The sequence below is a fragment of the Pelophylax lessonae genome (assembly GCF_965119305.1).
Source record: "Pelophylax lessonae genome assembly, chromosome: 4".
In the NCBI taxonomy this organism is placed as follows: domain Eukaryota; kingdom Metazoa; phylum Chordata; class Amphibia; order Anura; family Ranidae; genus Pelophylax; species Pelophylax lessonae.
Window position 1 is genome coordinate 59251162 of NC_138771.1, and position 19969 is coordinate 59271130.

The following is a 19969-nucleotide window of genomic DNA, read 5'->3' on the forward strand; positions in this document are numbered from 1 at the left end:
TAATACCCCATGGCATACTCTCCGCACTTCTCTCCTGCACATACTGCCCCATGGCATACCCTCCGCACCCCTCTCCTGCATATACTGCCCCATGGCATACCCTTCCCACTCCTCTCCTGCACATACTGCCTCATGGTATACCCTCCGCACTTCTCTCCTGCACATAATACCCCATGGCATACTCTCCGCACTTCTCTCCTGCACATAATACCCCATGGCATACTCTCCGCACTTCTCTCCTGCACATACTGCCCCATGGCATACCCTCCGCACCCCTCTCCTGCATATACTGCCCCATGGCATACCCTTCCCACTCCTCTCCTGCACATACTGCCCCATGGCATACCCTCCGCACTCCTCTCCTGCACATACTGCCCCATGGCATACCCTCCGCACTCCTCTCCTGCACATACTGCCCCATGGCATACCCTCCTCACTCCTCTCCTGCATATACTGCCCCATGGCATACCCTCTGCACTCCTCTCCTGCACATACTGCCCCATGGCATACCCTCCGCACTTCTCTCCTGCACATACTGCCCCATGGCATACCCTCCGCAATACTCTCCTGCACATACTGCCCCATGGCATACCCTCCGCACTCCTCTCCTGCACATACTGCCCCATGACATACACTCCTCTCCTGCACATACTGCCTCATGGCATACCCTCCGCACTCCTCTCCTGCACATACTGCCCCATGACATACACTCCTCTCCTGCACATACTGCCCCATGGCATACCCTCCGCACTCCTCTCCTGCACATACTGCCCCATGACATACACTCCTCTCCTGCATATACTGCCCCATGGCATACCCTCCGCACTCCTCTCCTGCACATACTGCCCCATGGCATACCCTCCTCACTCCTCTCCTGCATATACTGCCCCATGGCATACCCTCTGCACTCCTCTCCTGCACATACTGCCCCATGGCATACCCTCCGCACTTCTCTCCTGCACATACTGCCCCATGGCATACCCTCCGCAATACTCTCCTGCACATACTGCCCCATGGCATACCCTCCGCACTCCTCTCCTGCACATACTGCCCCATGACATACACTCCTCTCCTGCACATACTGCCCCATGGCATACCCTCCACACTCCTCTCCTGCACATACTGCCCCATTGCATACCCTCCGCACTCCTCTCCTGCATATACTGCCCCATGGCATACCCTCCGCACTCCTCTCCTGCATATACTGCCCCATGGCATACCCTCCGCACTCCTCTCCTGCACATACTGCCCCATGTCCTCTGCAGTCCTCATCTGCACATACTGCCTGCTAAAACACTTATTTTGCATTGTTTCTTATATCCCCAGTGTTTCCTGTTTTGCAATAGGCACACTTTTTTTGCTAGGTAATGTTTACATTGCATAGACTTGAAGACTTGAACTAGAGTATTATTCTCCTACTGCTAGGTATTACCTTGCTGAGATATTGACCTTAACTTATTTCTGTAGGTGTGCTGCCAATAAACAACAAACATGGCATCAGAAAGGCTAGATCCTCCAAATTTACCGGATTTCACCATTCTTAAAAGGTTGGCTCGAGACCAGCTGATCTACCTCCTGGAGCAGGTATGGGTCCTTGCCTTTCAGTCTTGCGTTGATACCCACCGAGGTACCTGCTGTGTATATTGATTGTCTCTAAAGAATTGTTCCATTGTAGGCTGAGATTTTATCAGGCAGTCTGTTTTTTATTATGATTGATTAAGCTCATATAGGCAGCATTTATATCTATCTTATATCTAATTAGCTCCCTGGAAAAAAAGATTTGTTTATTGAACCTGAGCTGATGAGCCCACTGGATCGTATTGCCAATGTGTCAATACTGAAGGTACGTTTTCAATGTGTTCATTTCTCTTTGTATCAGCGTATTACTCTGTAAAATTGATCGTTGTTTTATCACCTTTCTTTTTTTTTTTTTTAGCAACATGATGTTGACAAATTGTATAAGCTTGACCACAAACCCATTTACACCAATGCTGACCAGTAAGTCATTTAAATCCCATTTTCCCTCTGTAATTAGATTGTGTGATTTTAAAGTTGGAGTGAAAACAAATATTTAAAAAAACTATTTTTTTCAGTTAATCATCAAATAGTCATTGGGTATATTTTAAAGGTCAACTTCAGGTCTGAATAACAATAAAAATATAAATAACCCACCAATAGCGAAAGCAGAAAAAGGCAGTCTATTGCTTTCCAGTGCTGTTTCCTGTAGACTCACTGCTGCCACTGGTCATCTGGGTTCAGTGATGCCCGGCATCATTCAACCCGCTTGCTGATAGCCCTAGGGGTGTGTCATCTTGCCAGCTGGGGCTTACAGTACTGCTGTACGGTACAATGCTCACACATCATTACATGAATGGAGTTCTGCACAGGTGTAGAGCCTACCACCAGGGTGGAAAATGACCCCATAGGTCATGTGACTGAAGAGAAAAGGTATTTTAATGAAGGGGGGGGGGGGGGGGGCGCGGTTGTTGCTCAGGCTGGAGTTAGCCATGGAACTGAAAACAAAAAGTGAAGGTCTGCTAAGTTAGAGATACATTTAGAAATGTTAAATGTGCCTAAACAGAACCCTGCAGAGTGTTCCTTGTGTCTGGAATTCATGTTGTGCTTTTTAGTATGTAAGTGTGCCTAGGCACTCCTGTACCTACAGCCTCATAGCTGTATAGCTGTATATCTGCAATGTCAGATCTAGGGCTCTCTGACTGCTAGTCCCAGGAGATTTGGAGATGTCACTTCTGTGGTGTTCTCCTTGCTCGAGGTTCTGACACGAGGAAGCAAATTCCCTGCTTCTATCGGGATGGCTGCTTCCACACAGAGACATAGTGCAGAGCAAGGTATAGTAAGTCATTACCACCTTCCCGGGGATTTCATTGTTCTGACTGGACGTCATATGATGTCCTTCAGAACAAGCCTCAGCGATCGGTGGTGCCGTATGTTGCTCGGACACCCTGCATCTCCGACTACGGTTAAGAGCCTATGACGTAGGTTCTTTACCATGTGATCAGCTGTGTCCAATCACAGCTGATCACAGTGTAAATAGGAAGTCTCGGTTATCAGCATTCCTCTACTCACTCTGACAGTGTGTGAGTAGAGGAGAGCGGCTTTCCTTACAGGGGGGGTCTGCACTGATAGTCATTGCATTGATTATCAGTGCAGTCTCATCAGTGATGCCTGCCAGTGCCTACCAGTGATCCCAATCAGTGCCCACCTGTGATGCCAAACAGTGCCTCCTCATCAGCACTGCCCATCAGTGCCCATCATCGCCACCTGTGAGTGCCCAGTAAGGCTGCCCATCAGTACCACCTATCAGTGCTGCCTATTAGTGCCCATCAGTGTTGCATATTAGTGCATCCTCATCAGTCCCCATCAGTGTCGTCAGTGCAGCCTCATCAGTGCATATCAGGGAAGGAGAAAAATTACTTATTTACAAAATTTTGTAACAGAAACTTATTTTTTTTTTTTCAAAATGTTCTGCCTTTTTTTATTTGTTTAGCAACAAATAAAAAACCCAGTTGTGATTAAATACCACCAAAAGAAAGCTCTATTTGTTTTAAAAAAAAAGATATACATTTTGCTTGTGTACAGCATTGCATGACTGCGCAATTGTCATTCAAGTGCAACAGCGCGCTCAAAGCTAAAAATTGGCCTGGGCAGGAAGGGGGTGAAAGTGCCCGGTATTGTAGGGGTTGAAGTGATAGATTTTTTTTTAAATAAAAATACCAAACATGCCTATGCTTACCTGCTATGTGTTATCATTTTGCACAGAGCAGCCCTGATCCTCCTCTTCTGGGGTCCCCCGCTGGCGCTCCATGCCCCTTCTCTTCATTGGGTGCTCCCACGGAATGTCGCTTTCCATTGGGGCATCCATACAGGCTTGCTCCCGAGTCCCACTGCTGCATCCATTGAGACAGACAGCGGGACTTGGTCCCGCTCCCTGCTCCTGTGTCACAGCTTTTGATTGACAGCAGCGGGAGCCAATGGCTCCGGCTGATATCAATCTGTCCAATGAGGAGAGTGATAGCGACTGGAACCACTGCGCTCGTGCACATCGCTGGATCAGTGGGGGGCTGCAGCACAGAAGGTTTTTTTACCCTAATGTAGAGAATGCATTAAGGTGAAAAACCTTAAGGCTTTACAACCACTTTAAGAGGGAAAGAATTGGCTGCATGGAGACCACAGGCAATGCTAGTGATTAGTTATTTGCCCTTTGCCTGCCTTTTTTTTTTTTTGGGACACATTTTCCAGAGTTCAGTATCTCTGAGAGCCAGCCATAATGTATTGCGTTAAACAATGCCACCTGTATGCAATGGTTTCAAGTTCTGGGAGCTGATAGGTATGTTTTAGGCAGCTTGTAGTAATTAAAGATGACAGGGAGGACCACAGCAGTGCAATGATACTCTTTGACAAAGGTGACAAAGGAAGCTGCAAGTCTGCAGTAGTGAATAGTGTATATAACCTGACTATGCAATGTGGCAATTGTGTGTAAATAGCAAGATTGTCCAAACAGGATAAAAAATATGTATTTGATAAATAAAACAGTTCACGCATGAATATTCTATGAGGTTGATTTACTAAAAGTAAACACACTGTGAACTTCGGAAGTGCTGTTGCTCTAGAGCTTAGTTAAAAGACGGCAAACTCTACTGCCTTCCATCATCCAATCATGTGCAAGCAAAAACAGTTTTTTATTTTCCTTGTATATGAAGGGGTATTCTTTGCAAAGTGGAGCTTTGTCTTATTTACTGAGCTCTGGAGCAACTGCGTTTGCAACGTGCACAGTCTAGTCTATTTACCTTTAGTAAACCACAGTGGCAGAGCTAGACTTTTAAAACAGGGGTGGCAAAGGGGTGGCAAGCTATTATTTTGGGGGGTCAATATACAAAGTGTTCAATTACACTAAAAATAAGTTTCCTGTGTGTGCTGCCGCATTATGTTTTGTTTTGGAGCCGTTTGGAGCACGAAGGAGCTGCGTGTCAGCTTAACCAATGAAAAGTGTAGCAGCAACACGTCCCCCATATAGACTTCCCCCCGTACAGTAGGCCAGGGTAAGGTGAGGTCCCGTCCCCCATATAGATCCCCCTTACAGCATGCCAGGGTGAGGTGAGGTCCCGTCCCCCATATAGATCCCCTCCTATGCAGGCCAGGGTGAGATGAGGTCCGGGGACCTCACCTCACCCTGGCCTACTGTACTGGGGGAGATCTATATGGGGGACAGGACCTCCTCTCACCCTGGTCTACTGTAAGGGGGGGATCTATATGGCGGACCTCACCTCACCCTGGCCTGCTGTAAGGGGGTAGATCTATATGGGGGACGGAACCTCACCTCACCCTAGCCTGCTGTAAGGGGGGATCTTGATGGGGGACCTCACCTCACCCTGGCCTTTTGTAAGGGGGGATCTATATGGGACCTCACCTCACCCTGGCCTGCTGTAAGGGGGGATCTATATGGGGGTCCTCACCTCACCCTGGCCTGCTGTAAGGGGGGATCTATATGGGGGACCTCACCTCACCCTGGCCTGCTGTAAGGGGGGATCTATATGGGGGACCTGGTCCCCCATATAGATCCCCCCTTACAGCAGGCCAGGGTGAGATGAGGACCCCCATAAAGATCCCCCCTTACAGCAGGCCAGGGTGAGGTGAGGTCCCCCTTATAGATCCCCCCCTTACAGTCAGCAGGCCAGGCATTGGGCAAGGGCAGGTTCCCCATAAGATAGATCCCCTTTCCTTTACAGACTTCTCACTACTCAGTCAGTCACTAGTACAGTCAGACAGTACTACAGTAGTAGTCTCTTACCTACCTTTTGTAGTGACCAGCATGCCCCCCCATCAATGTAGTGACCAGCATGCCCCCCCCATCAATGTAGTGACCACTGACCAGCGTACCCCCCCCCCCCATCAATGTAGTGACCAGCATACCCCCCATCAATGTAGTGACCAGCATGCCCCCCATCAATGTAGTGACCAGCGTACCCCCCCATCAATGTAGTGACCAGCGTACCCCCCCATCAATGTAGTGACCAGCATGCCCCCCATCAGTGTAGTGACCAACGTACCCCCCCCCCCCCATCAATGTAGTGACCAGCATGCCCCCCATCAATGTAGTGACCAGCGTACCCCCCCATCAATGTAGTGACCAGCATGCCGTGTCCCCTTCAATGCAGAGAGACTTACCTAAGGTAGAAGAACACAGCCTGACATCCATCCCACATGTTCAGTCTGCCCCGCAGCTAGTTCTCTTGACCGAGCGGTGAGTGCGGCACAGCGAACCAATCACGTCGTGAGTAGCGGCACAGCGAACCAATCAGGTGTGCAGGCAAGCGTGATTGGTTAGCTGTGCAGCTGCTCACGGCGCTGCTGCTCACCACTCAGTCAGGAGAACTAGCTGCAGGCAGGCAGACGGAACATGTGGGACAGATGTCGGGCTCTGTTCGGCTACCTTCTACAACCACTGAGTATCGTACGTTCGGCGATGTGACTATCGCCCATGCTCTATCGTTCAGCCCTACCTATGAGTGTAATGTTTTCAGCGGGATGGCAGTAGGGGTGGCAAGGACTTTGTCTGGGGTGGCAATTGCCACCCCAGCTAGCCCTCTGGCTCCGCTACTGGTAAACCAACTTCTCTGTCTGGATGGAACTCTGCTTTAAAGTTGAACTTCGGCAAACTTTTTTTTTTTTTTTTCTTTCTATGTGGTGGGCTTGTGCCTGCACTGTACGAGTTAGCTGCTCATTTTATTCTAGGGGAGAGAACAGCAGAGATATACTTATCTGATCCACCGATCCTCTCTGCACGAGACCGGACCAGCAACCCCTGCACTCCAGTGGTCTTGAAAATGGACTGTTCCTGACGTCCGCACGCTCCATAGACAGGAACAGTCAACCGCTGGACCATGGTTTTCCAGGAGGATCAAAGGATCAGGTGAGTATAAACTTTGTGCTCACCCCTAGAAAAAAACAGCAGTTGACCCATGCATTTTGAGCGCTGCCCCATGCATGGGAAAAAACAATTGCCTGGAGTTGTTCTTTAAAGTCTTATGGGGTGTTTCTGCATGTGCTATAAATGTAAGAAGTCTGCGTCTTTGCAATGATTCCCATATTATTATAATGAATGATGAACCTTTATACATTTACATTATGCAACATGGAGCACTTTCCTAACTAAGCTCTTTAGGGTTTGCTGTTTTACTACATTTTGTTACCCTTTCCCTATTTATTTGCAATAACATTTTGGTTATTTTTGTCTCCAGATTGTGCTTTTTAATAAGACCTCGTATTAAACATGTGAAGAATATCGCCAGTAAGTGTATCTTCTTTATTCCTTCTTATAGATCCTCCTGCCATCACTTTAAACTTTCTTTTTTAAGGTGTAGAAAAGTAATGCTGTTCGTTGCAGCCAGTCAAATTCTAAAAGGGATTTGTATAATGCAGTCATTTTATTAGCTTCAATATTTTCTGTAGGCTATGGGAAATCATAGAGTGCTCAGTTTGCAAAAATTTGCCTTTACCTCAATCGGTTCCATATTTAGCATAATTGAATTTATGTAACATAATGTCCCCTGTATGATATTTTAAAGCTGAAGTTTAGGTATGGCAATTTATACATTGTTACATCGGTACAGCTTGGACCAATATAAGTACGTATGTGCCATACATGTGGGATCCCTGTGGAAACTGGAAATCACTGTAGTAGGCACCGATTATTATAATGATCTTCACTGTCTTGTGGGTCCTGGGTTCTAATGCATTGTGAACCCAGCTGTCGTCCTCTCGTTATTGACCCCATTCAGGGAACACTTTGCATTTTCTCAATGAATGCAAAGCATTCTCTGATTGGACAATTACAAAATGGAATGTGTTTTCTGTAAGGTGCCTATGCCACGCGATTGTGCCTCTGTGTTTAGGGCAGCTGAGCAGTTTCTCAGCATGGGACCCTGAAACTAATGGAGATCACTGGAGTAGCGATGTCTAGAACTGTGATTTCCAGCTTCTACTGGAATCCCACAGTTATGTCACATACTGTACATACTTACATACATCCAAGCTGGATCTGCAATTCAAATCCTATTTGATTTCATAATTCAATGTGCTAATTATACTGTTGTTCTAGTTGCTGTTGTCTGTAGCGATTACTGATAAGAAATCAATCAATCATTGAGGACCTTTTGCACCATTTGCTGGGTGGTTTTTAGTGGGCATTCTTGCTTCTCTAAAAAAAAAAGATAGGACCATGGTGGTACAATCCATTGCAAACAGCGAGCGTCTTTCATTTTCCTGACTGCGCTCAGTTTATGGAAGGTGAATGCTTATCAGTTGCTGCATTCTTTGAAATGCTTTATTATAGTATAACTAAAGGAAAAACTTTTTTTTCAGTTTTGGATAATGTGGAGATGGATTAGAACACCTGTCAGTTTTTATTGCTGTCTGTGCCCCTGTTAAAGAGATTCACCCTCTCCATTTGTCCTGTTTGCCATTATCATTGAAAGTGAAAGTAACAGAAAATCCCACATTTTGGGTTGTCCCCAGAAAAGTAATAGAGGGGAAATCTTCAGATAGAGACACTAGTTCTGGTGAGCTGGGGGTCCCCAAGGAATTCCCTTCATCTGCAGGGATTTCTTCTCATTTCCTGTTTGGATATGGGACAGGAAGTGAAGGTAAATCTCTGAAATGAGACACAGATGGCGAAATAAAAAATCTGACAGGGGTTTTAATCCTCACTTGCTCTATCCAAAATAAGAATAAAAAATTGCCTATAGTTCTACTTTAAACAAATTGGTCTAAACTAGTGATCGACCGATATTGTTTTTTTAATGCCGATACCGATATTTTGGTCATCGGATATCGGTATCAGCCAGTATGGGCCGATATTTTCGGACATTAAAAAAAAAAATTAATTTTTATTTTTTTTCACAGGTACTGTTGTGGGGGGATCTGGGAGTCCCCAAACCCCTACTCTGCACTTAAAAAGCATTCAAAACGCCAAGTTTTGAATTTGGCGGCAAGTACGGTTTTTTACATGGAGACCCGATCACAGCCGAATGCCTGTCCATGCAGTAGGATGCCCGGGTCTCCTGGTGGGACGAGAGACCCGGGCGAGCCGCGGAAGGGGTGGCGTCCCCTCCCGCTCCTTGTAATGACAGCCGAACGGCTTCTCAGCCACATCGGTTGTTATTACAAGTCAGCCGACCGTCGGCTATGGACGCCGGTACCGGGGTGATGCCTCTAGCTGCAGGCATCACTCCTGTACAGCACTTTCCCAAAATATCGGCAATATCGGTAACGTCAGGGGCCGACTCCGATATATCAGGCAAAGTGCATATCGGCCCCCCGATATATCGGTGTTGCCGATAATCGGTCGATCCCTAGTCTAAACACCTATGGTCTATCATTATGACTAACTCCTATCCTGAATATCATTATAGAAACATATACTGTGTCTGTTCTAAGTTAGCAGACGGTATTTCAAACTTGTTTACACCCAAGTTATGTTCTTTACTTCTTTTTATTTAACTCTTTTCCTATGGAGCCAAACATGCTTTAATAAAGCCTGCAGGCACGCTACTCATGATACCCTAATGTTTACTCAAACATCCCTTGCCTAGCAAGTTTTTTTCTTCATATATTTTTTTAAATTTGTTGCAAAAAGATAAATATGCACTTTTTTTATTTCTTTATGATCAGATAAAACATTTGCAGCCTTCAGGCAGAGCTTCCTGCAAAACAGAGCTTTTCTGCTTTTCTTGAAGTAGCAGATAGCAGCTGATGTGGTAAACATAAAGCCTAGGTTCACACTGAGACCGTTTTGAAATCATGCGAGTTCAGCTGAACTCGCACAATTTCAAGCCAGCATTTTAGTCCAACTTCGGGGGTGATTTCACAGACATCTGTGCGGGCTCCTGCACAAATGTCTATTGAAATGGTCACCAAAAGTAGTACAGAAACTACTTTTGGGAATCGGTGCTGCACCGCAAAGTCGGCTTTGCGCCGATTCAAACGGTGCAATTGCCAGCAATTGTCTCCAACTTGACATGCAATTTGACATGTCAAATCGGACCAATGTGAACATGGGGCTAAAATCGCTGCTTCTACAGGAGTTTTGCATTTTGCCTATAGAAGCAGCTCAATGTTTTCCTATGTGTCCATGCCCATTAGGACGTTTAGAGGCATATTTTAGGCTTAGCTTAGAGGCAGTAAAAAACGTTCTGGATTGCGTTTTTGAAAGGAGTTTTCTGACAGAAAAAAAACGCTAAAAGCTTCTAAACGCCTGTGAAAAAATGTTAACCACTTAAGCCCCGGAAGATTTTACCCTCTTCCTGACCAGGCCCTATTTTGCGATTCGGCACTGCGTGACTTTAACGGACAATTGCGCGGTCTTGGGACGCTGTACCTAAACTAATTTGACGTCCTTTTTTCCCACAAACAGAGCTTTCTTTTGGTGGTATTTGATCACCTGTGCGATTTATTTATTTATTTTTTTTTTTTGATCATGCTCTATAAACAAAAAAAGAGCGTAAATTTTGAAAAAATAACAATATTTTTCACATTTTTTTATATGAAATCTCCCCCAAAATAATGTAAAAATCAAAATTTTTTAACATTTTTGGCCAATTTGTTTTCTGCTACAAATGTTTGGTAAAAAAAAAATCGCAATAAGCGTATTTTGATTTGTTTGCGCAAAAGTTATTGCGTTTACTAACTAAGGGAAACATTTTTGTTGTTTTTTTAACGAGTAATGGCGGCGATCTGTGATTTTTTTTTTTTTTTTGAGGGACTGCGACATTGCGGCGGACAGATCGGACCCTTGACTGACATTTTTTACACTTTTGGGGGTACCAGTGACATTACTACAGTAATCAGTGCTATACATATGCACTGTTACTGTAAAAATGACTGGCAGGGAAGGGGTTAACTTTATTGGAGAAGGAGGGGTTAAGTGTGTCCCTAGGGGCGTGCTTCTAACTGTGCAGGGATGTGGCTGTGTGTGTGTAACAGCAGAGATCAACGGTCCTACATAGCAGGACCGTTTGATCTCTGCTGTTACACCAGGGAGAATGACAGGCGGCTTTGTTTACATTAGCCGCCTGCCTTTCTCCCTCTGTAACTGACGATCGCGAGTGACCGGCGGACATCCGGTCCGCCGGTCACTCGCGCAGGGGGGTTCGTGAATGAGCAGGGGTGGGAGCGCGCCTCCGGCGGTGCGTGCTCGCCCCCTATTGGCTCACAGGCTAGGGACGTACCGGTACGTCACTTTGCCTGCACGGGAATTTTTTTATTTTTTTTTTTTTCTCTGCCAAAATAACTGACTATTTTTATGCCCAATGTGCATGGACCCTAAATTTCAATGAGTCCTCCTCTGCTAACAGGGAGGGCAAAATCTTAAAGCGCCTCATCTTTAAAAATTACAATTCAAATGAATCGAAATGGCCCTTGTTATAATAAATTACATTTCTATGTTAGATAAAAAATGTTTCTCTTTCTTGCCATAAATAAAAACATAAAATGCTGCTCCTATCAACTCGTGACCTAAAGACACTTTAGAAGGTCACATGGTCTGTTTGTGACCTGGCTTTGTGACTATTTCATGTCATTAGAGACTGCAGAGAGACTAATATTTTTATTAGGACGCGCCGTGTCTTGTAGACTTATAGTGGAATAAAGGAAAATTGGCAAGGGCAAAACCAGGAAGAAGTACCTGCCTATGTAATAAACAAAGATGGCTCTCCTCCTGTACAAAGATACCTTTTACATATGTGTCTAAGGAGCACTAAAAAGACTGTGAGCCTTATTTAACCAGTGAATGTTGTCGCCAGAAAAAAGTATATGCCATATATACTCGAGTATAAGCCGACTTTTTCAGCATGTTTTTTCATGCTGAAAAAGCCCCCCTCAGCTTATACTCGAGTCACGGTCTCACTTACCTTTTCCCCAGTCAGTGCGCATGCGCCGCCGCTTGGGAAAGCCTGTACGCGTTCTGCTATTTCCAGGCAGACGGCGCATGCGCAGTGACGTGTTGGCGCCATTTTTAAAAGTAAGGCGGAAAGGTAAGTGAGACTCCTCCGCAGTACTGCAGGTAAAGGTAAGTGAGACTTCTGTACCATGCCCGCAGCACTGCATCTCCTGTACCACCTGTGCCATGCCTGTGCTATATCTGTGCCATGCCTGTGCTATATCTGTGCCATGCCTGTACCATCTCCTGTACCATGCCCACAGCCCTGCATCTCCTGTACCATGCCCACAGCCCCTGTTTAGGGTCTTGTGGTGGTCCAGTTGGGTCCAGTAGCTGCTGCATTTCCCACCCTAGGCTTATACTCGAGTCAATACGTTTTCCCAGTTTTTTTGTGGTAAAATTAGGTGCCTCGGCTTATATTCGGGTCGGCTTATACTCGAGTATATATGGTAGGTTGTTCTTTCCTAGCCAAATCCAGCATTCTTTGCAAACTTTAACATGGTTGTGCTGTATAAAAAATTATTTTTTATTTACAGAGCTTGTAAATGCAGACAAGAAATCCAAAGTCAGTAGAAAGTACAAGATCATATTTAGCCCCCAAAAAGTAAGTTTTATCATTTTTATGATTTGCAAATGAATAAAAATTAATTTTTTTATTAAGCCTTAATTACATGGTTTTTCTTTGTCCAACAGTTTTATACATGTGACATGATCCTTGAGCAGGAGGGGATATATGGTGGTAAGTGTTGTTTATAAAATTGTACCGAGTTGCATATAATGTAATAAATTAAAGTGATTTTACTTTGCAAGTCGTTGTGCTTTAAAATCATGAAAATAGGTCTCTGAAACAAGAACTACCTGATTCCAAACCTTGCAGGCTCCGAGGAGTAATTTTAATCTGAAATTTCACAGCCATAGCAACTAGAAGTCTATCTTTTATAAAAATAATAAGTGCACATAATGTATGTTTTCCGGACAAAAATGTCCATTTATTATTTTTTGTAAAGCTGCCTGCAAAGTATTGCAGCCACAATTGGTGGTGCAATGCCAGGCCCCTGCTGACTCTTCCTCCAGCTCTCTGTCTGTACTGAGCTACAGATCTTCAGTTGGAGAGCAAGAGAAAGTGTCAATGGACTACGAGTGTGGTGACTACCGAACCTGTGTTCCATTGAGAACTACAAGTCCATCTGCTGTGGTGGTGGCTTGGGGATGGATGGGGATTCATTTACACCATATTACATGTTACACCCTAAATATAGGTGTAATCTATTGCAAAAGGTGGATTTAACCTTTTAGAAGCTCTATTCACACCTGAGTGTATCGATTTACTGGCATTTTTATGGCTTTTTTTGAAGCAGCTTTTTTAAAGTGCTTTATAAGTGTATTACAAGCATTTTACAACTTGAGGCATTCTTTCTTAGCCAATAGAAAGCGCTAGGGGGAGGATAGGGAGGAAATTAGGGGTGGAGAGCTGCAATTTGAGCATTTTACGGGCATTTTACATGTGTTTTTCTGGCGTTTCTGTTGAAGTCTATGGGGCCAAAAACGCTTGTAATCTGCCAAAAAGAAGCGCGTGTAATTTTTGAGCTTCAAGTGTTTTGATTTAGGCGACAGAACGCTCAGTTGTGATCAGGGGGCATTTAAATGAATGGGATTTTGCTTGTTGGGTATTTTTGGAGCTTCAGAGCTGAGCTTTTTATCACTCAGATGTGAACCGGGCCTTAAAGTTGAGTAAAGCTAGGCACACATGTAACAAAAGAAAAGCAGTCCATTTCCCCCACCTATGCTAAACAGCATAGATGGAAGAATCTCCACTGCCGGCTTTTGTATTTAGTAGCTGTGACTGCCTGAATGCCTGAACAGACACTGTATCTGATAGGATATAATTACTAGTCAGCACTTTGCTCTCCTGGAGGAATCCAAAATGGCAGCACCCACGAGGTTCTAACAACCCTGTATAGAGTCTCAAAAGGAAAAGATTCTGAGCAGGGGCAATGATAGGTATTTTTCATCTATTGTCTAGATCAGGGGTCTTCAAACTATGGCCCTCCAGTTGTTCAGGAACTACAATTCCCATCATGCCTAGTCATGTCTGTGAATGTCAGACAGAGTTTTACAATGCTTCATGGGACTTGTAGTTCTGCAACAGCTGGAGGGCCGTAGTTTGAAGATCCCTGGCCTAGATGGTATGGTTTACCAGAAGTTTAGGTGTCTTACTAGCATTTATTAGTCCAGTTTTAATGTGATCGAGCAATTGGTAATGAAGCAAATAATTTCTGTTTTAAAGCAGAAGACAACTTGCATACTCTTTTTAGCATCACAGGAGTCTGTCAGGAGTTTTCCATTAGGGTCCTTTCACAGGGGCTTTCCGCCTGACGGACTCCGTTTTGCTGAGCGGAGATCGATCCGCCGATCCACGCTGAGAAGGCGAATGACCGCTCGGTCTCCACTTACTTTGCAGAGACGGAGCTGTCAGATCTCCGCTCTCCTCTATGGGAGATCGGATGAAAACGGACCACCTGTCCGTTTTCATCCAATCCTTCAGACGGATGGAAAAATAGGGTTTCCATACGTCCTGATTTTACGCACTGGATCGGATCGGATAGCAGTGGGGCTGACATCCACTGCTCCATAGGGGTGCATGGAGCATCTGATCGGGTCGCCTGAAAAACTGACAGGCGGACCTTAGCGGAAAGCCTGCGTGAAAGTGGCCTTATCAGAGGCACATCCCAACCTTTTCTGCTAATTACTGGATTACACTGATAGTGTCACCAGTGGGGCAGGTCTAGGCACAGGAAGAGCTGCCTGATGGTGGCTTGCACCTCTGCTAATAAGGTGGGTTGCCTTGCAGCCACACAGCACAGTAGAATGAATATAAAGTGGGTCCCAGGCAACACATCAGCTGCAGAATGCCCACTAGAAGCGCTTTTCAAAACTGATTTGTCTTCTTAGTTTCTGTCCTCATTAAGGACTCGTTCACAGTTGTGTAGAGACCTTCGTTTTTTTTTATGCGCTCTGTGCACGTTTCAATGCAACCTTTGTTTGAGCTGCTGTGTAGAAATCTGCAACATGTGCATTTTTCTGTCCTGCACCACAGCTCACCTGCAGGTACATTTTTTCCTGCGTTTCTATGCACTATAACTGTGCTGTGGTGCATAGAAATTAATGAAATATCATACTGTAACGCTTTAATAAATAAAATAAAAAAAATAAACAGGTGTGCAGTTTAACTGCTTGCTGACTGCCTCACGTAGGAGTATGGCGGCAGAGCGGCCCTACTGTGCTGGATCACTTATCTACTACGTGATCCGGCACTTCCGGGTAGCGGGTTTGCCAACTGTGCTGTGATTAGTCACAGTACAAGCCGATCAGCGGGTGCGGGCCAATGATTGACCGCCAGCACACGCTGATCAGCGAAGAGGCTGACAGGACAGAGCTCTGTGAATGTAAACAATACAGAGCTTTGTCCTGTCATCGGGGATGTGCCGGTTTTTGTTTCCAGTAAAAACCCGGTACATTCCTTGGTAAAAACATCGCACAGTGACTGCACCAAGCACTGTTAGTCCCGGTTCACACTACCGCGACTTGTCAGGCGACTTGGTTGCCTGACAAGTCGCGGTCCATTCATTGCTATGGGAACCGTTCTAATAGGAGCGACTCAAGTCGCTCCGACTTAGAAAAAGGTTCCTGTACTACTTTTGACAGAAGTCGGAGCGACTTGCATTGACTTTCATTATGTGAAGTCCGTGCAAGTCGCGCCGAAGTCGCGGTGCATGGCGACTTCACCAGTCGCCCCCCAAGTCGTGTCGCCATAGTGTGAACCTAGGCTTCGTTCACACTAATGCGTTTTTTCATGTTTTTTGCAAGAATGCATTTCCTTTTTTTTTTAACATAGGTTCCTATGGAACACGTTCACATCAAGTCATTTTTTTGCCTCTGCGATTTTGGAAAGGGTTGGGGCCTTTCTTCCCTGCAAAATGCAGCATTTTGCATGTAATGGACTTTAATAGGCATGCATTAAAAACACAAATCCTGCGTTTTTGATGCGTTTTTGACGTGTCTTGCATTATTTAATCTGCTCAACAATAAAGTGGCCAAATAAAAAGAAAAAGAATCAAAAACGCATGAAAAACCCATGAAAAAAAAGAAAACGCAGAAAGCACAGCAAAAAGCACTGCTAAAACACTCAAAAGCAACATGCATAGGTGTGAATTAAGCATTAGGCAGACATTTAACCTCTTTATCGCCCCTGATGTTAACCCCTTCCCAGCCAGTGTCAGCCAGTACTGTGACAATGCATATTTTTAGCACTGATCACTGTATTAGTGTCACTGGTTCCCACAAAGTGTCAAAAGTGTCAGTTAACCACCGTTCACACTGGGGCGACTTGTCATGTGATTTGACAGGTCCAAATTGCATGACAGGTTGCACCCTATTGTTGGCAATGAAACTGTTCAAATTGGTGCATCGCCGACTTTGCAGTGCCACGCTGATTTGAAAAAAAGTTCCTGAACTATTTTTGGTGTTTCCAGATGCGACTTGCATAGACATCTGTACATGAAGGTGCACAGATGTCTGCCAAGTCGCACCTGAAGTTGCACTGACCTACGGCTTTGAAATTGTGTGATTTCAAGTAAAGCCGCATGATTTCAAACCCGCATTCAGTTTTAATGGGGGCTTAGAGTCAGATTGCTTGCCATACTATCGCGGTTCTTCTATAAGTCGCTGATCCCCACCTTTACTAGTATGCAAAAAAAAACAATTAAAATTCCAGTGTATATCCCATAGTTTGTAGACGCTATAACTTTCATGTCAATATACACTTATTGGGATTTTTTTTTACCAAAAATATGTAGCAAAATACACAATGACCTAACTATATGATAAAATGTGATTGTTTTCCTTTTTTTTTTTTTTTTTGGAAATGTTTTATTTCAGAAAGTAAAAAATAATGTTTTTGGGGGTTTTTTCCCAAAAATTGTCGGTCTTTTTTTGTTTATAGCACAAAAGAAAAAAAAAAAACCAGTGGTGATCAAATACCGCCAAAAGAAAGCTCTATTTGTGGGAAAAATTTATGTGTATTTCGTTTATGTACATCAGCATTGCATGACCATGCAAATGTCAGTTAAAGTAACGCAGTGCCAAAAAGCAAAAAATGGCCTGGTCATTGGGGGGTAAATCGTGCAGAGGTCAAGTGGTTAAAAGCACAAGGCACCTCTGGCCAGAACAAAGACGTCCTGCATGGTAAAACACAGGGGTTGATTTACTAAAACTCAAGAGTGCAAAATCGAGTGCAGCTCTGCACAGTAACCAATCAGGTTCCAGTTCAATTAAAGAAGCTGAAGTTAGAAGCTGATTGGCTACCATGCACAGCTGCACCAGATTTTTGCACTCTCCAGTTTTAGTAAATCAAACCCACAGAGTCTTCCAATGCAGGTAGTGTGAACTAAAGCCTCGTACACACGCAACGATTGTTGGCCGACCGATCGGCCGTCTTTTGTCCAGTGTTGTTGTGTTGGTTGAAATGTGCTCTAGACTGCACACAAATTTTCTCGGCCAACAAAAACCAACTTCAGAAGTGATGTCATGTTCTGGTTTACTTTTCGTGTGTTTTTTCTTCTCTGAGCATGCCCAGTCTTGCTCATCACATTTTTGTCTGCCGAAATCTGTACTGACTGAGGAACAATCGGGCCGTTCTGTTGACGGCCAACAAAAATTTTATAGCCTGCACACCAGATTTTGTTCGGCCGAAAAGTCGCAGTCGGTTGTCGGAAGCATCATACTAACAAGCCGACAATCGGCCTATCGGACGTTGGCCGAAAATTCACGGCCAACAATCGTTGCGTGTGTACGAGTCTTGAAAGATTACTTAATGCAGAATTAACTCCCCAGTATACTCACCTCCACTTTTTTTTTTTTTAAATCAGATAGCTTTTATTGAAAAAATAAACGGTACAACGAGATGAATACAAGAGACACATAGTGAACAAGGGGTCATCTAACAGGTATCCACCGGGCCTAGAGCCAGTTATATACCATCCGTAGTGCCAGCCAGAATTGTCAAGTGTGTAGGGCAGAGGTGGTAACCTCCGGTGCTAAGTAAGACAAGTCCTCTCATCATATACATATTACCGATAATACTACATTTTTGAAATTTTTGTTCTAAACTGGCGCAAACTAAAACGAAAACTACACGCTACATTGCCTATGCATGAGCCATCTCCGGCACCATTGTACTTTAATATTGCGGAATGGATCATCAATACCTGACTATTATAATGAGTGGATCTATACTATGTGTCCTGCAAGTGGAAGAGGTCAGTCCTCTTAGGATTCTATTAGAGACTAGTTGTACCGGGGCCAAACCGGGAACATCCAGCCAGGCGTTCCATATACGTTCAAATTTTCCAGGCTGTTTGTAAGTGAGATTCTCCGAAGAAGAATCCCATTCACTTCCCCAACCCATTCTGAATGCGTGGGAGGAGAAGAGGAGAGGCATTTCCACGCTATAAGTTTCCTAGCTAGAAACAATACCCTTAGGATAGCAAGCTGTGTATGGGAAGGATATGTCTCTTCATCCATCCAAACAACCCAGTAAGCATAATTTAGGATCAAGTATTGTCCAGTATCGTGTAAGCTTTGGGCACTCCCATAACATGTGTAGAAGCGTGCCATTATGAATTTTACACCGAGGGCATAACGGGTCTCTCCTCTGCCATTTATGCAACCTAAGAGGGGTACGATACATACGGTGTAAAATGAATAACTGTGTAAGCTTTTGTGTAGATGAGAGGGAGACTTTAAGTACATTGTCTAAAATGGTAGACCAGTCTTCATTAGATATATGACCTATATCCTCCGCCCACCCCTTTCTGCAGGCTAATGACATTGCTTTGGAGATATGCGTCAAAAAAAGAGTTATATAGAGAGGAATTGAGGCCCTTCTTAACTGTGGCTCCCAAAAGTCTGGTCAGCACCACTGGGTCAGATAAGGCCCAATAAGAGGTCCTAGTCTGAGCGGATATAGCATGTCTCAACTGCAAATACTGGAAAAACAGGACATTCAACAGTCGAACTCTGCTCTAAGTGATTGGAAATCTTTCAGTAGCGTTCCCTCATATAATTGTGGTATATACATCAAGCCATGTTTAGACCAAGCGGAAAAGCCCTCCAATTTACACAATTCTGCAAAATTATGATTGTTAAGAAATTGGGAGTATCTAGTGTATCCAACGTATTAAAGATCTTGTTTCGTTTTATTCCATAGTCTATCCAAAAGAACCAAGGTGGGATATCCAGATAGTTTCCCCAATTCACCTGTCTGTATACACGACACAACATTATCACCAAATAGAAAGGAAGCTATAAAATTTCTATTGGGCTCCCGGGACTCAAGGTAACTCCAACCCGCCAAATGTTGAAGTTGTGCTGCTAAATAATAATAGTACAGGTTAGGAACTGCTAGGCCACCTGCGTCCTTCGCCTCCTGTAATTTCTCCAATTTTATACGGGGAGCTTTCTTTTTCCAAATCAGCGTGTGAAATAAAGTATTGCATTTCCTAAAGATATGGATAGGTATCCAGACTGGGGCATTATGTAGAGCATACAGCAGTTGTGGACTCCAAATCATCTTAATTAAATGACATCATCCCACCACCGAGAGGGGTAATTTAATCTAGCTAGAGGATTGCTCCTTAAACTTATTTAGCATGGATCGCACCGACTGGAACTCTTTAGCTCAGTTTAATTCTAAATCCATACTCAATACGTCCCTAATAGAAGCTAACTATAAGGTGTTTTTACGATGGTACATGGTCTTGGTCAGGTTGGCGGCGGTGGTTCGGACCGCATCCCCCCACTGTTTCAGGGGATGCAGACAAATGGGCACTGTCATTCACACCTGGTGGACTTGCTCGAAAGTCAGAAGGTTCTGGATCCGCATATACAACTTTATTTATTCCCTGACTCGTGTTAATTTAGTGAAAGATCCCCAACAGGCACTTCTGGGTAAAC

General features: G+C 44.4%; 1 protein-coding gene across 1 annotated transcript in view; it reads left to right on the forward strand.

The window, feature by feature from the left end:
• Positions 1–19969, forward strand: part of VPS33B (VPS33B late endosome and lysosome associated) — a 77301-nt gene that overhangs the window by 6912 nt on the left and 50420 nt on the right. Inside the window, exons 2-7 of the mRNA XM_082253231.1 lie at positions 1468–1584; positions 1763–1843; positions 1937–1998; positions 7260–7309; positions 12493–12560; positions 12650–12695. Coding sequence (XP_082109357.1) covers positions 1492–1584; positions 1763–1843; positions 1937–1998; positions 7260–7309; positions 12493–12560; positions 12650–12695 — 400 coding nt within the window. The 5' untranslated portion in view covers positions 1468–1491. The remainder of the gene's footprint in view (positions 1–1467; positions 1585–1762; positions 1844–1936; positions 1999–7259; positions 7310–12492; positions 12561–12649; positions 12696–19969) is intronic.